The sequence below is a fragment of the Tamandua tetradactyla genome, chromosome 5 (genome assembly GCF_023851605.1).
Source record: "Tamandua tetradactyla isolate mTamTet1 chromosome 5, mTamTet1.pri, whole genome shotgun sequence".
NCBI lineage: Eukaryota > Metazoa > Chordata > Mammalia > Pilosa > Myrmecophagidae > Tamandua > Tamandua tetradactyla.
In genome coordinates, this window is record NC_135331.1 from 187,198,784 (window position 1) to 187,217,452 (window position 18,669).

At 39.7% G+C, this 18,669-nt stretch overlaps 1 protein-coding gene across 5 annotated transcripts in view; it reads left to right on the forward strand.

Annotated features, from left to right (window-relative positions):
- Nucleotides 1-18,669, forward strand: part of TRMT11 (tRNA methyltransferase 11) — a 90,874-nt gene that overhangs the window by 35,127 nt on the left and 37,078 nt on the right. For 2 of the 5 annotated variants that reach the window (XM_077162824.1, XM_077162827.1), the window contains 5 exons: nt 4,055-4,136; nt 4,223-4,315; nt 4,547-4,681; nt 5,397-5,553; nt 18,563-18,643. In XM_077162824.1, coding sequence (XP_077018939.1) covers nt 4,055-4,136; nt 4,223-4,315; nt 4,547-4,681; nt 5,397-5,553; nt 18,563-18,643 — 548 coding nt within the window. The remainder of the gene's footprint in view (nt 1-4,054; nt 4,137-4,222; nt 4,316-4,546; nt 4,682-5,396; nt 5,554-18,562; nt 18,644-18,669) is intronic. The other 3 variants (XM_077162826.1, XM_077162828.1, XM_077162825.1) reach the window with 2 other exon arrangements.

The window sequence follows — 18,669 nt, forward strand, 5'->3', positions numbered from 1 at the left end:
ACAAGCTAAGGGGGAAATCAAGAAACGAATCCCATTTACAATTGCAACTAAAAGAATAAAATACCTAGGAATAAATTTAACCAAAGAGATGAAAAACCTATATAAAGAAAACTACAAAAAACTGCTAAAAGAAATCACAGAAGACCTAAATAGATGGAAGGGCATACTGTGTTCATGGATTGGAAGACTAAATATAATTAAGATGTCAATCCTACCTAAACTGATCTACAGATTCAATGCAATACCAATCAAAATCCCAACAACTTATTTTTCAGAATTAGAAAAACCAATAAGCAAATTTATCTGGAAGGGCAGGGTGCCCCGAATTGCTAAAAACATCTTGAGGAAAAAAAACGAAGCTGGAGGTCTCGCGATGCCGGACTTTAAGGCATATTATGAAGCCACAGTGCTCAAAACAGCATGGTATTGGCATAAAGATAGATATATCGACCAATGGACTCGAATAGAGTGCTCAGATATAGACCCTCTCATCTATGGACATTTGATCTTTGATAAGGCATTCAAGCCAACTCACCTGGGACAGAACAGTCTCTTCAATAAATGGTGCCTAGAGAACTGGATATCCATATGCAAAAGAATGAAAGAAGACCCGCATCTCACACCGTATACAAAAGTTAACTCAAAATGGATCAAAGATCTAAACATTAGGTCTAAGACCATAAAACAGTTTGAGGAAAATGTAGGGAGATATCTTATGAATCTTACAACTGGAGGTGGTTTTATGGACCTTAAACCTAAAGCAAGAGCACTGAAGAAAGAAGTAAATAAATGGGAGCTCCTCAAAATTAAACACTTTTGTGCATCAAAGAACTTCATCAAGAAAGTAGGAAGACAACCTACACAATGGGAGATAATATTTGGAAATGACATATCAGATAAAGGTCTAGTATCCAGAATATATAAAGAGATTGTTCAACTCAACAACAAAAAGACAGCCAACCCAATTACAAAATGGGAAAAAGACTTGAACAGACACCCACCAGAAGAGGAAATACGGGTGGCCAAGAGGCACATGAAGAGATGCTCAATGTCCCTGGCCATTAGAGAAATGCAAATCAAAACCACAATGAGATATCATCTCACACCCACCAGAATGGCCATTATCAACAAAACAGAAAATGACAAGTGCTGGAGAGGATGCGGAGAAAGAGGCACACTTATCCAGTGTTGGTGGGAATGTCAAAGGGTGCAACCACTGTGAAAGGCAGTTTGGCAGTTCCTCAAAAAGCTGAATATAGAATTGCCATACGACCCAGCAATACCATTGCTGGGAATCTACTCAAAGGACTTAAGGGCAAAGACACAAACGGACATTTGCACACCAAATGTTTATAGCAGCGTTATTTACAATTGCAAAGAGATGGAAACAGCCAAAATGTCCATCAACAGACGAGTGGCTAAACAAACTGTGGTATGTACATACGATGGAATATTATGCAGCTTTAAGACAAGATAAACTTATGAAGCATGTAATAACATGGATGGACCTAGAGAACATTATGCTGAGTGAGTCCAGCCAAAAACTAAAGGACAAATACTGTATGGTCCCACTGATGTGAACAGACATTCGAGAATAAACTTGAAATATGTCATTGGTAACAGAGTTCAGCAGGAGTTAGAAACAGGGTAAGACAATGGGTAATTGAAGCTGAAGGGATACAGACTGTGCAACAGGACTAGATAGAAAAACTCAAAAATGGACAGCACAATAATACCTAATTGTAAAGTAATCATGTTAAAACACTGAATGAAGCTGCATCTGAGTATAGGGTTTTTTTTGTTGTTGTTTTTTACTATTATTACTACTTTCATTTCTTTTCTCTATATTAACATTTTATATCTTTTTCCGTTGTGTTGCTAGTTCCTCTTAACCGATGCAAATGTACTAAGAAACGATGATCATGCATCTATGTGATGATGTTAAGAATTACTGAGTGCATATGTAGAACGGTATGATTTCTAAATCTTGTGTTAATTTCTTTTTTTTCTTTCTTTCTTTCCGTTAATAAAAAAAATAAATAAAAAAAATAAATAAAAAAAAATAATAAGAAATGCACTGTTACTGAAGCCATTGGCACTCCCTGTGTGCCCTTCCCAAACCAGTGCCCTCCTTTCCTCAAAGGAGAGTTTCTTAACGCTTTGATATTTGTCAGGAAGATTTCATTATGGCCTCTGTAATCAAAGAAGCATTTTAGATCATTGTTAAGTTTATATTAATGAGTTCATGTCACACTTATTTCTAGAGCATCCTTGGGAAACGCAGCAATCTATATAATCTTTAGCCTTATAATCTCTAAAACAGGGATTGTAATAGTGCGATGCATATGAAAACTATTTACTCTAAAAACTATAAATCATAAAAAGGTATTGTTATAAAGTTTCCAGTATTAACTGAAATTTATGGTGTTAAATGCTAGATCTTTTTATTTTGACCAATTAAAACATAAATTTTCCAAAGTGTCTTATTTCTTTTTACAAAAGAGGATATGGAGTATTATTTCATATTTTACGGTGAAATACTGTTAAGCATTAGTTACTATACTATACTGTATAATAGTTCATTAGAGATTATCATGATCTGTGAAACTGTTTGCTCTTTTCCTGAGTGGCTGGGGATTCCTATGCTTTTTCTTTTTTGCATTTTTTTTTCTGAGAAGCAATCCATAGTGGTAAAGACCATGGGTTCTGGAGTCAGATGGATTAGGTCTGAATCCTGACTCAGCCTCTACTGTAGGACCTGAGAGAGTTATTTAATCTCTTTGTGCCTCAGTTTCCTCATTGGTTAAATGGGTGGTGATACTGGCATACTGGCATAGGGTTGCTAAGAGGAATAAATGCTTTAATATTAAATGTCTTTAGAAATTATCTTGTACTTAGAGTTACATTAAAGGTAATTCTTACTATTTTTTTTATTTTTATTTTTTATCACGTTTGCTTTTCAAGCTCTGCCCCTTTCAGGGTAAATTTCAGGTTGACAGTTACCTGTTCTTCCCTCGGTTTATGCTTCCAGGAGTCTTTCTTCTCCTTTAGAATTACCCGTTTCATAAAGGCAGTGAGTTTTGTTCTCTGCTCTGTCCAGTGCCTAGAATAATTCTTGGCATATATGTAATAGTCCATAATAAATATTTGTTGAGTAAATAAATGAATGACCCAAGCTTGTTGTAATTTTCATACATTAAGTGTAAGGAAAAAAACAATGCATGGGACTTTGGAACATACATTTTGAATAATTTTTTTGGTTGCTTTTTGTTCTTTGTATTAGGTTAGCTGAAGATATTCCTTAAATGATAGTTAAGTAAGAGTTGTGTTACTGGAGAGACTGTCTCTCCATAAACTCAGTAGAAAGAAAGGAGGGATTAGTTTTTAAAGGATAATATTCACAATCCCGGTTGCTGCATGAATTACGATTATGAAGTAGTGTTTGAATTCGGATGCACTAAATTGTGCTACTATATAAATCAACTTCCATTACAGCCTGCTCTTAATATGTTGCAATTAGATTTTGTTTGAAATTGGTTAACTGTTCCTTGCAGTCAGTGGGAGCTTGAAAATATTTTTTCGGTATAAGAATTTTGTTCTTGTAATAGCTATAACAGTTAACTACTGGTTATTAAATGTTACTACATTATTAATAGTAAATATTAATAGTGACATTTTTATCTAGCCCTTTTTTGTTGTTGTTGTCTAGAGAAGATATTGGGAAAATTGAATTTCCTGCTGATTTTCATCAGTTTTGCTAAAAAAAAAAAAGTCATTTGATTTTACTTCATCATCTGTTCTAGTTTAAAAATATAGTAATGAAAACTTAAACAAACCTGAATTTTACTGAATTTTCCCTCTTTTCATGCTCCTGTGTGTGATTTGGACTGAAGCTACATGTGCTTCCAAAAAACGTATTTCTCCTTTCATTGCGTAGAAAATATGGACAGTGATTGTTTAGTGTACTGGACATAAAGAACTAGTGAAATAACTGTTACATATTATGTATGAACTAATTTCTTTATGAGCTTAGTGTCTCTTATTTATTTCTTAGGTCTATATTTGAACTCTGGGGCCATGGGAAGTCTCCGGAAGAGCTGTACAGTTCTCTTAGAAACTACCCCGTGGAGAACATGGTACGTGAGGAAGTGTAGTTTTATAGACGCGAATCTGCAGATTCTAGAATTGCTAAGCTTAAAAAAATTCTCTGCTTTCATTTTAGGTTCCATTTCTACATTCTGACTCTACATATAAAATAAAGATTCACACATTTAATAAAACATTAACCCAAGAAGAAAAAATCAAACGAATAGATGTAAGTGCAGTTAGCAAAAAACCTGTGGCCGTTGATGGAGTCTCGTCATTGTTGATCTATAGCAATTCCTAATGCCTGTTTGTTTATTTTGTACCTTGCTTTGTTCTAAGTACTTTGCATGTTTTAACTAATGTATTGCTGACACTAGACTTATAAGCTAAGTACTGTTAGATAAGCACAATATTTTCTTAAACATTGTAAAAGAATATTATAATTACTTTTATTTTCCAGGCACTTGAATTTTTGCCATTTGAAGGGAAAGTAAATTTAAAAAAGCCACAGCATATATTCTCTATTTTGGAGGATTATGGTTTGGACCCAAACTGTATCCCCGAGAATCCAAATAATATTTATTTTGGTAGATGGGTAAGCATGCATTCTTTCTGTCTATCTCATTTTGTTTCTTCAAAAGATAAATGTTAGCCCTTTGTTTTTGATTCTTTTGTGATGGTGTTTTTTCTTTGTTTGGATTTTGGGGGGACGGATGGAGACTCCTGTGAAGTGTGAGAGGTTTGTTAGACTTAGAGCCAGGGAAGAGGCGGTGTGCCTGGAAACCTTTAAGCAAGACTTGTCAGAAAATCTGTACTGACTTTTTAATACAGCAGAGAAAAGGCAGAGTCCTTTGATGGTTGAAGGACCTCATTTGCGGAGCTCTCCAACCTAAGTTTTCCATTTGGAAAAGAAAAAGGGAACCGTGCAGAGCAGTTGTGCCCACTTTTGTAACGCTGTCGGTGGGTGAGTGGAAGCTGTGACTTATGTTGTAGTGTATTGTTTTTTAGGGGGAAAGAGAGATTGGTAAAGCTTACCCACCACTACCATGTGGCGTAGTTGCATTCAAATCCAATTAAAATTTGTTTTGAAAAGACAAAGACATCAGGAAATAAAAGGCATTTCTTCATAGCTACCTCAGTCACCTTTTTTTAAAGGAGTGAGTTTAGAGCAGTAGAATTTGAAGGTTGCCCTCATCAAGGTAAAACTGTGGTTTTATGGTGAATGGTTATCTTAACTCTTTCCTGGGTGGTTGTATTAATGTTCAGGGCATATATTATTCAATTCTGTTTGAAAAATATCTCTAATCTAGATTGCAGATGGACAGAGAGAGCTCATCGAGTCATACAGCGTCAAAAGGAGACACTTTATTGGAAATACAAGCATGGATGCTGGTTTATCTTTCATCATGTCCAACCACGGAAAAGTGAAAGAAAATGATATTGTCTTTGATCCATTCGTTGGAACAGGTATTTTTATTTAGCTATTAAGCGAATGTTAGAGATGCTGCTTGTTTTTATCAGTCAAGGGCATAGTAATCGTTTTGCTAGAAGATTAAGAAGACAAGTAATCTTAAGTATCAATAGATAATGGCTAAGAGACAGCCACCTCATAGCTTTGCCATTCAAAGAAATGATGCCGATAGAATTTTGTTGATTTTTTTCCCCAAGTAAACCAGGAGCATCTATCTAATTTTTTATAACAGAAGAATTTTCAACTTCTCACCCATTATAGAGAAGTTATAAAGCCATATGTTTTAAGTAGGAAAATGCTTGGAGGAAAGGAAAATTTGAGAGACAAGGTAAAAAAATGTGCTTACCTTTTAAAATTAATAACCAAAAACTTAGATGAGGAAATAATGTGCCTTCTTTTTTGTTTGGTTTGGAGAGGTTTATCGGTAAGTGTGAGAATAAGAAAAGCAATCAGTCGCATATCAGTGAGCCAGTGTGGGCATTCACATGTGTCGTAAGGGTTGCCTTGTTTCTGAAAGCTTTTCCACACAGTCTGATTCAACAGGTTCTTTATGATGTGACTTCTCATGTTTCCTCTGTGATACAAGATCACCAAAGACTTTCCCACACTCTTTACATTCATATGCTTTTTCTGTCAGGTGGTTCTCCTTGTGTGTATTAAAGCTAGGCTTCCATTTGAAGGCTTTTCCATATTGTGTGCATTCACGGATTTCTCCCCAGTGTGTATGCTCTTATAGAGTGGAAGGGGAGACCTGGTGGTAAAGGCTTTTTGGCACTGATGACATGCATACAGGTTTCCTCCGCCATAAATGCTCATATGATGGGTGAGATGTGAGCTATCTTTGAAAGCTACCTGTGGTAGTTAGGTTTAGGTGTCAGCTTGGCCAGGTGATGATGACCCGTCGTTCTGTTGCTGTGGACTTATATCATCACTATGTAAAATGCATCTGTGGTGGGTTATATTTGCGGTTGGCTAAGGGGAGTGCCTTCCACAATGAGTAAGATTTCATTTAATTATCTGGAGGCTTAAAGGAAGGAGGTCAGCAGAGAGCTCAGCAGCTAGCTCGGCACACCTCATCTCAGCGCTCACAGCTCAGCCCAGGTGTTTGAGATGCAGGAGGAACTGCCCTGGGGAAAACTGTTGGAACCCAGAAGTCTGGAGAAGAGGCCAGCAGACTGCTGTGTGCCTTCCCACATGACAGAGGAACTCACCTGGAGGCTAGCTGCCTTTCTTCTGAAGAACTATACATTTTTAACTAAATAAATGCCAAAAAAGCCAGTCCATCTCTAGTGTGGTGCATTCTTGCAGCTTTAACAAACACCACCCCATAACCATGGCGGTAATTGTGTGTCTTCCCGCTGCGCCTTCCCATTTGCTAAATAAGATGAGTGCCTACTCTGAAGACTTCAAACAAGTGAGCGTATTCAGTGGGTTTCTTTCTAAGACAAATTCTTTCCACTTCCACACTTCTGGGTGTTTCTCAAAAATACCGTCCATAAGAATTGACCATTTGGCTTTAGATGCAGTCGCCTGGTCTGGACAAGGATATTGGTGAATCTCTGCCTCCTCTGTTCTCAGCTTCGCTTCTTAGTCTAAGTTGGAAATGAGGCTGGGTTTGCCATGCTGATACCCTACTTATGAGGAAAGACACATGTTGAGGGAGCATCATGCAGAGGTCAAGCCCTTTCATTCCACTGGAAGTTTTGATGCGCATTTCTCTCTACCACAGAGGAACTGCTTCTCCAGGCCCCATTGACTGAGAATGGATTGTTTGCTGGGATTGCCCGCCACCCCTCCCGGGAAACTGCTTGCAGTTCCTTTTTAATGTGGGACATGGCCCAGGTGCACGTGGCTGGCTTCGGTGAGGGCCAGCCTGGCACCCCCCCCCAAGTACCTTGGGGCTTTGTCCTGAAACTGGGAGCGACCAGTAATGCACAGCGTGGCCGCTTCTTCTGCCTTCTGCAGGGTTAGAGAAAAAAGGAGCCCCATGTCCTCCCATGGCTATAGCCTATCACAGTGTGTGATGGCATTTTTCTGTCTGGTTCTGTTTTTAGTGATTTTACAATTCAAGTGTCTCTAATAACTTCCATGTTAAAGGTGCAAAATTGCAATGTAGCCCGGTTTCTCAGTGCATTACACACTAAGTTTGTAAGCCCCGTGATCTACTGAAGTCTTGAGGAGGGCAGGAAGCCTCAACAGACTAAGACCTACGGCCTTCTCCTGCCCGAGTACCTTTCCTTGTTCTTTCACACAGTCTGCTGGGAGGTCTAGAAAGGCAGGAGCTACAGAAATACACCTTCATTTCCATCTTAGCAAATACGTTGGTTTTCATTTTGGTAAGTTTTTTTAAAAGTTGTATTGCTCCATTTTCCCAGGGGGGCCGAGACCTAATACTGGGTCAGCCCCGAGTCCTTGGAAGTGTGCTGGGCACAGAGGGGCTGCAGGAGCCGCTGGCCTGAGTGCAGAGAGGGGCTGCAGGAGCGGCCGGCCCGAGTGCACGGAGGGCTGCGGGAGCGGCCGCCCGAGTGCACGGAGGGGCTGCAGGAGCCGCCGGCCCGAGTGCACTGAAGGCCGGTGATGCCCAGCCCTGCGGGGCATAGTGAGATGGGGGACGGCTGAGTATGAGGCTTTGTTTAGCTAATTTAATTTATGTGATTTCATAACACATTTCACTTTTGTTTATTTAACGGGTAAACTAATGTATAATGACTTTAATTGGCCCTGACCTGAAAGAAGGTAGTATGGGATTGAGACAAAAAAGCAGATAGAGCAAAGATTAAATCCTCATTCTACCAATGACTATGATTACTATAAGATTCTTAATTTGGCTGGGCCTCACTCAGTTGGGTCATTTGTAAAATGGGAGTAGTAATGTATGGTGAGGCAAAGTGAGGTAATAGTTATGTAAAATATTACTAGGAAGCTGCCTGACACATGACAGGCATTCAGTGACCTGTAGGAGTTACTGTTGTTTTTTAATCATCATTTTGTTGAGAACTTAGATGCATTTTCGGTGACAGATGTCAGATGTAACTGATATTGAGTGGTGATGGTGAACAGGTTAGCCATGAGCTCATTTTCTGGGCTCCTCTGGGGCTAATTTCTAGGATACATAATTTGTCACTATTGGCTAATTATGGCAGCAGGCAAGGAAATGGACAAAACTAGCCATTTTAGTTTATAACTAAAGTAATGGAAGCATGTATCTGCCGACTGTTTTAGGTATCTGTGGTATGGTTTTATGGCAGGGCTTTCAACCATAGTGCCTGTCGCCTCTCCCTACCCCCCTTGCAGGTGAATCAGCCCCTCTGATAATTGAGAGTATGTGCAGCAGACTAGTGAGTGCGCCTTGGTCTCCTGTGTCTTCAGATGACGCGTGTGCGGAAGGAAAGGGGTGTGGCTTCCTATGAAATTTTATCATCACAAAATGCTGGGCACAGGAGCCAGGTATTGGGAAATAACAGTTTTCCAACATGGTTTGTCTACTAGGATTTCTGTTTTCAAGCAATATTCTTTTGCCCAGGCTACTCATGTGCTTTATTTAGTTAGGGCCCTTTTCTAAAAGGATAAAATACAGGTAATACTGTTCTTCCTCCTTTTCTCCTTTTTTCTTCAGCAAAACCAAAGCCCACTTTCTTATTTCCCCATATTTATGAACTGCCCACTTAGATCTCTAGAGATGAAAAACATGAATTAGTTTCTGTCTCATAGTACACATGTATCATAGAATAAATCCACTTATTATTGAATCCTTTTTCCTGTATGATACTACCCTGACCTTAAAGTGGTTGACATTTCAGTGATGAGGAATTAGAACAGTGGGTTGCCAGCCTGGTTCCATTTGTGATAGTTTTACATTTGATAGCATGAGCAATGGACGAGTCATGTTACCAACCCCCTTAGCACTTCACCCCCCAGCACCCCTTCTTCCATCAAAGAAGCTTCCATGAAAGCTCTAACTGAGGTACACCTAAGTACAAAGAATGCTTCAATTGAATTGAAAAAATTAGATGATTTAACAGTGATTGCCCAGTGACCAGTTCAGAGAAGCTAATTAATTATGACTTTTATTTTTTTAAACAATTAAAAGCTTCAAAGGCACAAAGTGAACTATCCGATTCAGTCTGACAGATCACCCATCTCCTTTCAGCAGTGTACTGTAGATTGGGTCTCCTCAAAACTCACTCTAACCAAATGCATGAGGTTCAGTTTAAGAAAGCACAGGAAGGCTTTTCTGTTCCCCTGACAACTAGTCCTTCTGGGCGACTAGTGGCCGTAATTGGCAGAGATGTAGTAATTCCCCTTACTTTAGATTAGTGATTTTGTGAGTATTCCAGGTAAGCATTTCTGGTACTTTTCCTAAATATGGACTGTTCCATCGATAGAGGAAGAATTGTGAGAGCTTACCTACTTACTGCCCTTTCACCCAGGTGGTCTCCCCAGCTTCCAGGAGAGGACTTTGGGTTTGGTGTCTGCTGTACTTGCAGCCCTCCTTTCCCTTCTGCACGGGCTGCAACAGGAAGCAGTTAGTTATGGTGCTTTTCACGAGCAAAGTAATTAAGGAGATGCTTCCAGACCGTTTTAAATGGCAGCAGAGGGACACTGTGGAGTTATAGATTGTGACCCTCTGGAGGCACCACCCATCGTAACTTCAGAGATCTGATTTTTCCCCTTGTCCGAGCCTGTGCATATTTCATAATTTAAGAATATACTTCTGACTTCAGGTTGGCTGACAGACGTTTCTGTAGTTCAGCTATTACGATTTGCTTCAGCATTAAGAATATTATAATTTGTATGTTTTTTAAAAAAGGGGGGCAAAGTTTAAGAAAAGTGCAATTATTAAAAATGTATTTAATGTTATGAATTTTTTTCTTTTTTTTTCTTTTTTTTATTAATTAACGGAAAAAAAGAAATTAACCCAACATTTAGAAATCATACCATTCTACATATGCAATCAGTAATTCTTAACATCATCACATAGATGCATGATCATTGTTTCTTAGTACATTTGCATCGGTTTAGAGGAACTAGTAACACAACAGAAAAAGATATAGAATGTTAATATAGAGAAAAGAAATAAAAGTAATAATAATAGTAAAAAAAAAAAAAACAAACAAAACAAAAAAAAAGCCTATAGCTCAGATGCAGCTTCATTCAGTGTTTTAACATGATTACTTTACATTTAGGTATTATTGTGCTGTCCATTTTTTTATTTTTTATTTTTTTATTTTTATTTTTTATTAACGGAAAAAAAAAAAAGAAATTAACACAACATTTAGAAATCATACCATTCTACATATGCACTCAGTAATTCTTAACATCATCACATAGATGCATGATCATTGTTTCTTAGTACATTTGCATCGGTTTAGAGGAACTAGCAACACAACAGAAAAAGATATAAAATGTTAATATAAAGAAAAGAAATAAACGTAGTAGTAATAGTAAAAAACAACAACAACAAACAAACCAACAAGCAAACAAAAACAAAAAAAACCCTATAGCTCAGATGCAGCTTCATTCAGTATTTTAACATGATTACTTTACAATTAGGTATTATTGTGCTGTCCATTTTTGAGTTTTTGTATCTAGTCCTGTTGCACAGTCTGTATCCCTTCAGCTTCAATTACCCATTATCTTACCCTGTTTCTAACTCCTGCTGGACTCTGTTACCAATGACATATTCCAAGTTTATTCTCGAATGTCCGTTCACATCAGTGGGACCATACAGTATTTGTCCTTTAGTTTTTGGCTGGACTCACTCAGCATAATGTTCTCTAGGTCCATCCATGTTATTACATGCTTCATAAGTTTATCTTGTCTTAAAGCTGCATAATATTCCATCGTATGTACATACCACAGTTTGTTTAGCCACTCGTCTGTTGATGGACATTTTGGCTGTTTCCATCTCTTTGCAATTGTAAATAACGCTGCTATAAACATTTGGTGTGCAAATGTCCGTTTGTATCTTTGCCCTTAAGTCCTTTGAGTAGATACCTAGCAATGGTATTGCTGGGTCGTATGGCAATTCTATATTCAGCTTTTTGAGGAACCGCCAAACTGCCTTCCACAGCTGTTGCACCATTTGACATTCCCACCAACGGTGAATAAGTGTGCCTCTTTCTCCGCATCCTCTCCAGCACTTGTCATTTTCTGTTTTGTTGATAATGGCCATTCTGGTGGGTGTGAGATGATATCTCATTGTGGTTTTGATTTGCATTTCTCTAATGGCCAGGGACATTGAGCATCTCTTCATGTGCCTCTTGGCCATCCGTATTTCCTCTTCTGGTAGGTGTCTGTTCAAGCCTTTTTCCCATTTTGTAATTGGGTTGGCTGTCTTTTTGTTGTTGAGTTGAACAATCTCTTTATATATTCTGGATACTAGACCTTTATCTGATATGTCATTTCCAAATATTATCTCCCATTGTGTAGGCTGTCTTTCTACTTTCTTGATGAAGTTCTTTGATGCACAAAAGTGTTTAATTTTGAGGAGCTCCCATTTATTTATTTCCTTCTTCAGTGCTCTTGCTTTAGGTTTAAGGTCCATAAAACCGCCTCTAATTGTAAGTTTCATAAGATATCTCCCTACATTTTCCTCTAACTGTTTTATGGTCTTAGACCTAATGTTTAGATCTTTGATCCATTTTAGGTTAACTTTTGTGTAGGGTGTGAGATGCGGGTCTTCTTTCATTCTTTTGCATATGGATATCCAGTTCTCTAGGCACCATTTATTGAAGAGACTGTTCTGTCCCAGGTGAGTTGGCTTGAATGCCTTATCAAAGATCAAATGTCCATAGATGAGAGGGTCTATATCTGAGCACTCTATTCGAGTCCATTGGTCGATATATCTATCTTTATGCCAATACCATGCTGTTTTGAGCACTGTGGCTTCATAATATGCCTTAAAGTCCGGCATCGCGAGACCTCCAGCTTCGTTTTTTTTCCTCAAGATGTTTTTAGCAATTCGGGGCACCCTGCCCTTCCAGATAAATTTGCTTATTGGTTTTTCTAATTCTGAAAAATAAGTTGTTGGGATTTTGATTGGTATTGCATTGAATCTGTAGATCAGTTTAGGTAGGATTGACATCTTAATTATATTTAGTCTTCCAATCCATGAACACGGTATGCCCTTCCATCTATTTAGGTCTTCTGTGATTTCTTTTAGCAGTTTTTTGTAGTTTTCTTTATATAGGTTTTTTGTCTCTTTAGTTAAATTTATTCCTAGGTATTTTATTCTTTTAGTTGCAATTGTAAATGGGATTCGTTTCTTGATTTCCCCCTCAGCTTGTTCATTACTAGTGTATAGAAAAGCTACAGATTTTTGAATGTTGATCTTGTAGCCTGCTACTTTGCTGTACTCATTTATTAGCTCTAGTAGTTTTGTTGTGGATTTTTCCGGGTTTTCGACGTATAGTATCATATCGTCTGCAAACAGTGATAGTTTTACTTTTCCTTTCCAATTTTGATGCCTTGTATTTCTTTTTCTTGTCTAATTGCTCTGGCTAGAACCTCCAACACAATGTTGAATAATAGTGGTGATAGTGGACATCCTTGTCTTGTTCCTGATCTTAGGGGGAAAGTTTTCAATTTTTCCCCATTGAGGATGATATTAGCTGTGGGTTTTTCATATATTCCCTCTATCATTTTAAGGAAGTTCCCTTGTATTCCTATCTTTTGAAGTGTTTTCAACAGGAAAGGATGCTGAATCTTGTCAAATGCCTTCTCTGCATCAATTGAGATGATCATGTGATTTTTCTGCTTTGATTTGTTGATATGGTGTATTACATTAATTGATTTTCTTATGTTGAACCATCCTTGCATACCTGGGATGAATCCTGCTTGGTCATGATGTATAATTCTTTTAATGTGTTGTTGGATACGATTTGCTAGAATTTTATTGAGGATTTTTGCATCTATATTCATTAGAGAGATTGGTCTGTAGTTTTCTTTTTTTGTAATATCTTTGCCTGGTTTTGGTATGAGGGTGATGTTGGCTTCATAGAATGAATTAGGTAGTTTTCCCTCCACTTCGATTATTTTGAAGAGTTTGAGGAGAGTTGGTACTAATTCTTTCTGGAATGTTTGATAGAATTCACATGTGAAGCCGTGTGGTCCTGGACTTTTCTTTTTAGGAAGCTTTTGAATGACTAATTCAATTTCTTTACTTGTGATTGGTTTGTTGAGGTCATCTATTTCTTCTTGAGTCAAAGTTGGTTGTTCATGTCTTTCCAGGAACCCGTCCATTTCATCTAAATTGTTGTATGTATTAGCGTAAAGTTGTTCATAGTATCCTGTTATTACCTCCTTTATTTCTGTGAGGTCAGTAGTTATGTCTCCTGTTCCATTTCTGATCTTATTTATTTGCATCCTCTCTCTTCTACTTTTTGTCAATCTTGCTAAGGGCCCATCAATCTTATTGATTTTCTCATAGAACCAACTTCTGGTCTTATTGATTTTCTCTGTTGTTTTCAATTTCATTTATTTCTGCTCTAATCTTTGTTATTTCTTTCCTTTTGCTTGCTTTGGGATTAGTTTGCTGTTCTTTCTCCAGTTCTTCCAAGTGGACAGTTAATTCCTGCATTTTTGCCTTTTCCTCTTTTCTGATATAGGCATTTAGGGCAATAAATTTCCCTCTTAGCACTGTCTTTGCTACGTCCCATAGGTTTTGATATGTTGTGTTTTCATTTTGATTCACCTCGAGGTATTTACTAATTTCTCTTGCAATTTCTTCTTTGACCCACTTGTTTAAGAGTGTGTTTTTGAGCCTCCACGTATTTGTGAATTTTCTGGCACTCCGCCTATTATTGATTTCCAACTTCATTCCTTTATGATCCGAGAAAGTGTTGTATATGATTTCAATCTTTTTAAATTTGTTAAGACTTGCTTTGTGACCCAGCATATGGTCTATCTTTGAGAATGATCCATGAGCACTTGAGAAAAAGGTGTATCCTGCTGTTGTGGGATGTAATGTCCTATAAATGTCTGTTAAGTCTAGCTCATTTATAGTAATATTCAGATTCTCTATTTCTTTATTGATCCTCTGTCTAGATGTTCTGTCCATTGATGAGAGTGGTGAATTGAAGTCTCCAACTATTATGGTATATGTGTCTATTTCCCTTTTCAGTGTTTGCAGTGTATTCCTCATGTATTTTGGGGCATTCTGGTTCGGTGTGTAAATATTTATGATTGTTATGTCTTCTTGTTTAATTGTTCCTTTTATTAGTAGATAGTATCCTTCTTTGTCTCTTTTAACTGTTTTACATTTGAAGTCTACTTTGTTGGATATTAGTATAGCCACTCCTGCTCTTTTCTGGTTGTTATTTGCATGAAATATCTTTTCCCAACCTTTCACTTTCAACCTATGTTTATCTTTGGGTCTAAGATGTGTTTCCTGTAGACAGCAGATAGAAGGATCCTGTTTTTTAATCCATTTTGCCAGTCTATGTCTTTTGATTGGGGAATTCAGTCCATTAACATTTAGTGTTATTACTGTTTGGATAATATTTTCCTGTATCATTTTGCCCTTTGTATTATATATATCATATCTGACTTCCCTTCTTTCTACACTCTTCTCCATACCTCTCTCTTCTGTCTTTTCGTATCTGACTCTAGTGCTCCCTTTAGTATTTCTTGCACAGCTGGTTTCTTGGTCACAAATTCTCTCAGTGACTTTTTGTCTGAGAATGTTTTAATTTTTCCCTCATTTTTGAAGGACAATTTTGCTGGATATGGGAGTCTTGATTGGCCGTTTTTCTCTTTTAGTAATTTAAATATATCTTCCCACTGTCTTCTAGCCTCCATGGTTTCTGCTGAGAAATCTACACATAGTTTTATTGGGTTTCCCTTGTATGTGATGGATTGTTTTTCTCTTGCTGCTTTCAAGATCCTCTCTTTCCCTTTGACCTCTGACATTCTGACTAGTAAGTGTCTTGGAGAACGCCTATTTGGGTCTAATCTCTTAGGGGTGCGCTACGCTTCTTGAATCTGTAATTTTAGGTCTTTCATAAGAGTTGGGAAATTTTCAGTGATAATTTCTTCCATTAGTTTTTCTCCTCCTTTCCCCTTCTCTTCTCCTTCTGGGACACCCACGACACGTATATTTGTGCGCTTCATATTGTCCTTGAGTTCCCTGATACCTTGTTCAAATTTTTCCATTCTTTTCCCGATAGTTTCTGTTTCTTCTTGGAATTCAGATGTTGCATCCTCCAAATCACTAATTCTATCTTCTGTCTCTTTAAATCTATCATTGTAGGTATCCATTGTTTTTTCCATCTTTTCCACTTTATCCTTCACTTCCATAAACTCTGTGATTTGTTTTTTCAGTTTTTCTATTTCTTCTTTTTGTTCAGCCCATGTCTTCTTCATGTCCTCCCTCAGTTTATCGATTTCGTTTTTGAAGAGGTTTTACATTTCTGTTCGTATATTCAGCATTAGTTGTTTCAGCTCCTGTATCTCATTTGAACTGTTGGTTTGTTCCTTTGACTGGGCCATATTTTCAATTTTCTGAGCGTGATCCGTTATCTTCTGCTGGCGTCTGGGCATTTAATCAGATTTTCCTGGGTGTTGGACCCAACAGGTTGAAAGATTTTTCTGTGAAATCTCTGGGTTCTGTTTTTCTTATCCTGCCCAGTAGGTGGCGCTTGTGGCACACGTTTGTCTGCAGGTTCCACCAGTAAAAGGTGCTGTGGGTCCTTTAACTTTGGAAAACTCTCGCTGTCGGGGAGGTTCGGCAGCCGAAGCGGCTTGGAAGAGTGCCAACCGGCCCGGGGATCCGAACACGGGGCGGGTTGCTGGCCGCCGCAGCCCGGGAGAGCGCCCGACCGAATTTCCTAGTCGGCCCGGGGCGCCAAGCGTGGCGGGAGGGCGTCAGCTCCCGCAGCCCGGGAGAGCGCACCGTTCCCAGCCGGACCGGGGAGTCACGTGTTTGGAAGGGATCCCCCTGGTCACCGTTCTCCGCGGTCTCGGGATTTCCGACCCAACTCTCTCAGTTGGTCCAGGGGGGCTCGCGTGGTGGGGCGCCAGCCGCCGCGGCCCGGGGGACTGCCTGCCCAATTCTGCCAGGTGGCCTGGGAAGGAGGAAGGGAGGGACTCCGGCCGCTTGCCGTCCCGCCCGGGAAAGCCCGCGCCCCTCGGTGTTCTCACCGGAGCTGGTTCTCCCAGACAGTCAGCCGTTCCAGGATGGGGTACGCCGTCCCTTTGATCTCCGTCGTGGCTCCGGGAGCTGCTCTGTATTGTCTCCACTCCCCCGGTAGCTGTTCTGGAGGAGGAAAGGTGAGGGCGGCAAGGCTGTCGAGGCTGGTGTCGAAGGAGCCGGTGAAGGCGGAAGAGGGCACTGTGGTGGTTGGAGAGCCGCCGGAGCAGGAGGGGAAAGGGAAGGATAAGATGGCGGATGGAGCGCCGCTGGCCGAGAAGGGGGAAGAGGAGCGCTGGCTGGCAGCGGGAGCGCCGCCGGCGGTGAAAGAGGAAGAGGAGGGCTGGCTGGCAGCGGGAGCGCCGCCGGCGTAGAAAGAGGGAGAGGAGGGCTGGCTGGCAGCGGAAGTGCCGCCGGCGGAGAAAGAGGGAGAGGAGGGCTGGCTGGCGGCGGCAGCACCGCCGGCGGAGGAAGAGATGAATTTTTTTCTTAGAAGATATGATTACCTTTTATTTGAAAGGAATTACTGTTACAATATTTATTAGGGTATTTCTTCAAATATGAGCTGATCACACCTTCCAAATTACTTAATCTAGTCAAATAATTTTGAGACTTTATTCTTACTTTAGTAACAGTTCTAAACAAAATGAAAAGTAATTGCATTAATTATTTTTGATGACAGTTCTAGTTTGCTAGCTGCTAGAATGCAATATACCAGAAACAGAATGGTTTTTAAAAGGGGAATTTAATAAGTTGCTAGTTTATAGTTCTAAGGCTGAGAAAATGTCCCAGTTGCAACCAGTCTGTAGAAATGTCCAATCAAAGGCATCCAGGGAAAGATACCTTGGTTCAAGAAGGCTGATGAAGTTCAGGGTTTCTCTCTCAAGTGAGAAGGCACATGGCAAATACGGTCAGGGTTTCTCTCTTATCTGGAAGGGCACATGGCGAACACAGCGTCATCTACTAGCTTCTTCTCCTGGCTTCCTGTTTTATGAAGCTCCCCGGAAGGTGTTTTCCTTCTTCATCTCCAAAGGTCGCTGGCTGGTGGATTCTGCTTCTCGTGGCTGTGTCATTTTGCTCTCTTAGAATCTCTCATTCTCTAAAATATTTCCTCTTTTATAGGACTCCAATAAACCAATCAAGACCCACCCAAATGGGTGGAGACACATCTCCCCTAATGCAGCTTAACAACCACTGTTGATTGGGTTACATCTCCAGGGAGATGACCTAATTACGGATTCAAACATACAGTATTGAATAGGGATTATTCTGCCTTTACAAAGTGGGATTTTGATTAAAACATGGCTTTTCTAGGGTCCATACATCCTTTCAAACCAGCACAACTGTTATTCTGAGATTTACATTTGCAGTTTAAAATGAGAGACGGTTACTTGACTGGTAACAGAAGTAACTGTCTTGTCCTAATATTTTCATTTTTGTGAGACTTACTGTCTCAGATGTTAACCATGCCTTCTACTTAGTTAAACTGTGACCTCAGTGGGAGTGGTGCATAATTGTCAAACTTTACTTCCATATTTATTGCCAACTCTTTGTGTAGTAGCCGTATATGCTCATTTATAAGAAGGGAACAAGATGCTTTTGTCTAGACCTTCCAAAAATAAGGTAAAAATGTGTCAGTGTACAGTATTTTGACCAGAAAAGGAAATTTGCCCCAGTAGTGCGGTTTAAAGTAATCCTGCTGGGGCCTGTGCTGCCTCCTTGCTCTGCAGGGAGCTCAGCTCAGGGCCGTGTCCCTTCTGAGGCCTGCTGAGTGCGGCCAGGACACGGGCCGTGGTGCCTGTGGGTGGGTCAGCGAGTGCAGGGCGGGAGTCAGCCCGGGTCTCCGGTTGAGGGACTGTCCTGTGGCTTTCCAGGCGGACTCCTCCTCGCGTCTGCTCGCTTCGGCGCCTACGTGTGCGGGACAGACATCGACTACAACACGGTCCATGGCGTGGGTGAGTAGAGGTTCCCCGCGGCACGG